Source organism: Alosa pseudoharengus, unplaced genomic scaffold, assembly GCF_046254945.1.
Source record: "Alosa pseudoharengus isolate Yale_2024_CS ecotype anadromous, Long Island Sound unplaced genomic scaffold, YU_APseudo_1.1 YU_APseudo_1.1_scf_15, whole genome shotgun sequence".
Taxonomy (NCBI): domain Eukaryota; kingdom Metazoa; phylum Chordata; class Actinopteri; order Clupeiformes; family Clupeidae; genus Alosa; species Alosa pseudoharengus.
The window spans coordinates 39,893,831-39,899,830 of NW_027468620.1; the positions used below are offsets into that span (position 1 = coordinate 39,893,831).

General features: G+C 44.4%; 1 protein-coding gene across 1 annotated transcript in view; it reads right to left on the reverse strand.

The window, feature by feature from the left end:
* Window positions 1-3,038: 3,038 nt before the first annotated feature.
* Window positions 3,039-6,000, reverse strand: part of mtg1 (mitochondrial ribosome-associated GTPase 1) — an 11,595-nt gene continuing 8,633 nt past the window's right edge. The window contains exons 10-11 of the mRNA XM_076286417.1: window positions 4,404-4,516; window positions 3,039-3,680 (exon numbers count right to left, since the gene is read on the reverse strand). Coding sequence (XP_076142532.1) covers window positions 3,583-3,680; window positions 4,404-4,516 — 211 coding nt within the window. The 3' untranslated portion in view covers window positions 3,039-3,582. The remainder of the gene's footprint in view (window positions 3,681-4,403; window positions 4,517-6,000) is intronic.

The window sequence follows — 6,000 nt, forward strand, 5'->3', positions numbered from 1 at the left end:
GCACCACACACACACAACAACATAAGCCCCACACACATAACATCAGCACGACACACACAACATTAGCACCACATGTAACCTGCATTGTGTTGAACCTGCGCAATTCAGCCCTGCACACGCCCGGAGTCGAACCCGCGAACCGCAGCACCTCGGATCGGGAGGCGAGCGCGCTAACAATTGAGCCAATAGCCTAGGCTACTGGCTCGCATTCGTCGGGGAGTGAGGTTTACCAACGTTCCACAAGCACAGCTAAGCTAGCTGGCATCCGTTACACACACACATAACAACATTAGCATCACACACAAAACATTAGCACCACACACACAACACATTAGCACCACACACACACAACACATTAGCACCACACACACACAGCTGGAATACTCTCACCACACACACACACAGCTGGAATACTCTCACCACACACACACACACACACAACATTCATTAGCACCACACACCCAGCTGGAATACTCTCACCACACACATACACACACACAACATTAGCACCACACACACACAACATTAGCACCACACACAGCTGGAATACTCTCACCATGCATTGCTGCAAGAAGACCCATCTCACACATCACTCTCCTTACAGAAGTGTACACGTAACAGTAACATCTCACTCTCCTTACAGGAGTGTACTGAGACGTAACAGTAACATCTCACTCTCCTTACAGGAGTGTACTGAGACGTAACAGTAAATGAAGCCCGAATCTGGAGAGGGCAGAAGTGGCTCACACTCCCAACTGTATCGGCTAACTCTGAGGAGTCCCATCATTCATAATTAATTAATATCTTCATTATCATTCACAATCAATGAATCTCTTAATTATTATTCACAATCAATGAATCTCTTAATTATTATTCCTAATCAATGAATCTCCTAATTGAGTCTGTATATTAACAATTGTCCACTAGGGGTGGCAGTTGGGCTCTTCAACTAACAACCTCAGCCAGGTCTATTTACAACATAACATCACCTGCAACATGCACCACACACCTGTGAATGCCTTCTACATGTGAATTCCACAGGCTGGGTTCTATATGTGAATTCCACAGGCTGGGTTCTACATGCATTCTAGTTCCTAATCCTGTCATTTGTGTTCCATCTCAGTGGACAATGTTCTACATTCTATCTGGGCAGTCTTTATTTGAGTGTGAGTGTGGTTTTGCTTGTTCGTTTGGGAAATGCTTTTAACCAGTGTAACCTGTGTGCTTTCTTCCTGTGCTCTTCTCCCCTCCCAGGTGTGTGTGTGTGTGTGTGTGTGTGTGTGTGTGTACAGGGCTGGGCAGTATGAAGAGGGTGTGGGTGGCCGGCTGGGTCGTGGTGTTGCTGTGTGCTCTCCTCTGTGACCCCGTGACCCCTAAAGGGGGCAGGGGCGGGGCCAGAGGGTCGGCGCGGGGGACGTCTCGTGGGGGGCGTGGCCGGACCAGCGTTCGCTCGTCCCCCGTGCGCGTGGCGGGTGCGGCAGCAGCGGGAGCAGCGGTCGCCTTGGCAGCCGGAGGGTGGTACGCGTCAGCTCAGAAACGGCCGGACGACAGCTCGGAGCGCGATGACCAGTACGCCAACCGCACCGAATGGGACTTCTACAGGACCTCGGACTCCGCCCCCTCAGGCTGCCTCCTCACCAAAGTGTGGTCAGTCCTGCTGTCAATCAACACGCTGGCCTACACCCATCTCTGAGGCTATCTGCTATCTCACAGCGTGATAAGCTACCTATTGTTAAGTTCCTGTGCAATAAATTCACTAGAAAACACATTAGAGCAGTTTTATTACATGTTACTGGGGGGCGGCAGAGAGCCGTTTAGACAGAAGACGTATGTGTTTGTACCTGTGTGACTGAGAGAGCTGTTTAGACAGAAGACGTATGTGTTTGCACCTGAGAGAGTCGTTTAGACAGAAGATGTATGTGTTTGCACCTGAGAGAGCCGTTTAGACAGAAGACGTATGTGTTTGTACCTGTGTGACTGAGAGAGCCGTTTAGACAGAAGACGTATGTGTTTGCACCTGTGTGACTGTGCGGGCAGGACACCTGCGATCCGTGCGACAGGAGGCGTTCCAGCTGTGGGGCAGCTGGGAAATGTAGTGTTTAAGCTGAAGGGGCCGGGGCAGCTGGGAAGTGTAGTGTTTAAGCTGCAGGCTACAGGCTCTTCTGCTTCACTGATCACAGCCACACCTGGACCAGCATTATCTGTGCTCACCACACCACACCTGGACCAGCATTACCTGTGCTCACCACACCACACCTGGACCAGCATTACCTGTGCTCACCTGAGACTCTCACCTGTGCTCGGGGCACCAACGCTCACCTGACGTGCACTGTTAAGATCCCACAGATACTCTGCAGTTCTTCTACTCTAGAAAAAACGCTAACAAAAGCCCAGCCACTGACTCCACATTCCTAAGAGTCAGGAGGTCACGTTCACATTCATATTCAGAGCAATGTCTCTTATTTCTACCCTTGTATAATGTAAGTGATCTGTCTTGTAAGCACCACTTTGTAAACCTACACAGATAGAATTTCAGCTACAGCTTTTGAAAAACCCGCTTGGAATATTTATATTGTAGGTATTTCCTATATGCAATTTGCAATATTTTTTGATTGCAGAAATAAGGACATCTCAAAATTTGAGAAAATTAAGATAGCAAAGCAACAGACCTGGTGAATTAAACCAGACAGATATTTGTATTAGAAATATTTTGATAGATAATCTGGGTCTCTCCATTTCTATTGAAGCAATGCAAACGACAATACGGATCTGTGTCCTCTGTATTGTGACTGTTGTCCAATGGGAAATGTTTTTGTAAGTGTGTGTGTTGTCGTATTTGATCTTAAGATTGCTGTAGATTCCCTTATTGTTGTTCACCAGGTGTTTGTCATTTCTCTGTTCCTCTAAAATGTATCAAATGTATAAAAAAGTATCAGATTAGATTATGAAATTGTATGACGTAACCAACATCAATGGGAATCTAAATTTACCTGTTTACCAAATATTCTGTATAATTAAATATCAAAGTACACACAATATGAAAATAAATAATTTATTGCTGTTGATGTGCACCTCCTCACTGACATACTTACAGTATACTATTATATACAGCACTTCTGCTAACATACTTACAGTATACTATTATATACAGCACTTAGCACTCCCACATAATGGGACCCCATGAAGACACCATAGAGACTCATCGTATAGGAGCATTGAGCTGACTCATCAATGTTTGAGCTGACTCATCGTATAGGAGCATTGAGCTGACTCATCAATGTTTGAGCTGACTCATCGTATAGGAGCATTAAGCTGACTCATCAATGTTTCCGCTTCAATGTCTTGCCCATGATGTTAAATTAAACTAATAGACTTAGTCTAGTTATTGAATTAGCTTTAGTTAGACTTGAGATTTAGTCTAGTTATTGAATTAGCTTTAGTTAGACTTGAGACTTAAGTCTTTGCACTTTACCCGTCAATCAAATTAGGGCCCAAAAGGTCACTTGGATGGCATGCCCGACCGAGACCTTGCAAAAGCCTAACGGGACAGCTGCTGTTGCCGTGGCTCCCAGGTCGTCCGGCTCAGTCCAGCATGACCTTCCCGAGCTCGCCCTTCCTGAAGGCGCGGATGAAGTCGTAGGCCGCCGCTGTGTAGTTGGGGACCGTGATGGTGATGTTGCCTGGGCGACCAGAGAGAGAGAGACAAAGGGCACGCTCCCGTCAGTGGACCAGACACAAAGGGCACGCTCCCAAGGGCACGCTCCCGTGAGTGGATGGTGAAAACACAACATGAAAACACCTCCAACTAAACCACTAGTGTGGTGCACAGCAGCTCTTAGAAGCAGTAGCAGTAGCAGTAGCAGCAGTAGCAGTACTAGACTAAACAGCTAGTTCATGTCTAGTCATTTTATCTCACTCTTTGCAACTTGGCAGATAACAGTAGACAAAGTAAAGGGAATGCCAAGCTCCATACACTCTCTTTGGACGTGGAAGATGTGGATGTCTGTCCCTCTCTCTCTTTTTCTCTGTCTGTCTCTCTGTGTGCGTGTGTGTGTCTGTGTGTGTGTGGTGTGTGTGTGTGTGTGTGTGTGGTGTGCGTGTGCGTGTCTGTGTGTGTGTGTGTGGTGTGTATGTATGTGTGATGTGTGTGTGTGTGTGTGTGATGTGTGTGTGTGTGTGTGTGTGTGTGTGTGTGTGTGTATGTGTGATGTGTAATGTATGATGTGTGTGTGTGTGTGTGTGTGTGTATGTATGTGTGATGTGTGTGTGTGTGTGTGTGTGATGTGTGTGTGTGTGTGTGATGTGTGTGTGTGTGTGTGTGTGTGTGTGTGTGTGTGTGTGTATGTGTGATGTGTAATGTATGATGTGTGTGTGTGTGTGTGTGTGTGTGTGTGTGTACACACCCACTCCAGTGATGGCTTTGACACGCTGCGTCTTGCCCAGCTTGATGGCGATGCGCTTCCGTACCTGCTCAATACTGTCACAGGGTTTCTCCAGGCCGTACTTCTCCACATAGCTGCACAATACAACACAACACAACACAACAGACAGAATATACACAACATGAACAACATACACAACTATCGTAACATACAAAATATACACAACAAATGCAACATCAACAACATACACAACTATGTACATGTACAACACACAGCAAAACATACACACACAATGTACACACCATACAATATACAATATATACACAGCACAGGCACAGCAACATCAACAACATACACAACACACAGCAAAACATACACAACGCACACAACGTGCAACACACACAGCAAAACATACACAACGCGCACGATGTACACACCATACAATATATACACAGCACAGGGGGTATGAGGGGTATTCCATCAACCTCGCTAAAGGCCAAACCTGGCTTATTTCGATAAGTCTCGCTAATTTTAGTGAGAAATCCGTTCCATTAATGAGGTTAACGTGAATCCCAGCTTGGTAACTATGGGAATTTATGCCACAGAACTAACCTGCTCCGTAGCAGGTTAACTTTCAAGCTAAATTAGCTGTGTTGCAAAAAAACCAATCAGTCGGAAAACGACTCCAAAACGATGGTTCCGTCAACCTGTGCTTTCGTCACCTGTATCCTACAACTTCAAAAATAGAAGTAGGCCTAGAAATGTTTTTTCCGACAGTGTCACCAAGCATGGATTTACACATTCACTGGCTCCAAAGAATTTATGAAGATTATGCGACTTAAAATGTTTTAACTTCACATGCGTGTGGTTCTAGGAATCTTGCTACTGTGCGTCATGAACGTTCGGTGGTGGTGTAACGTGCAGAGAGACGGCATAGGCTACCAATTAAATACATTCTTGCGTGTTCTCAGGTTCTTTTCCCATATGAAGTATTAAGGCTAAATAACTTATCACCTTGATAATGGCATTTTTAGTTATACTCTTTAATGAAAGACATATGTCTACTGTTAATAAAGGGTCATGCACATTTGATAGGCTGTTCAGTGACAGTAATATGCTTTGCCAGTGGGCTATATATAGGCAGCTAATAATTAAAACTGCTTCATGTGTCGACGATTGTTCATGAATGTCAAATCAACTGTGTGCTACACAGATTAAATACTAGGCAAAAATGACAAATCGAAAGCAATTGCATTTCAGATAATTATATTTCAAACACTTTGGGACTCATGGGAGACAGGCTATTATGTTGATACTAATTTATTTTATGACCACCTACACCTAGACAATAATTTGGACTCTTTTAATCTAAGAACGTAGGCTATAGATAGTTTTGAATATATGGCAAAGTTGTTTTTGAGTTTATACTATTTATTTCAAGCATAGACTGTATAGTCTGTGTTCAAGAGTGAAGCCAATCAAACTCGCAATTGATTTCAAACCATTAGCATTGTGGTTTTAAATGTATGCTTTCATTATTTATCAATTTCTGTAGGCAATCTATTTTTTTCTCTCAATGTTAAATTTGATGACTTTCGATGAAAATCCTGTAGATGGC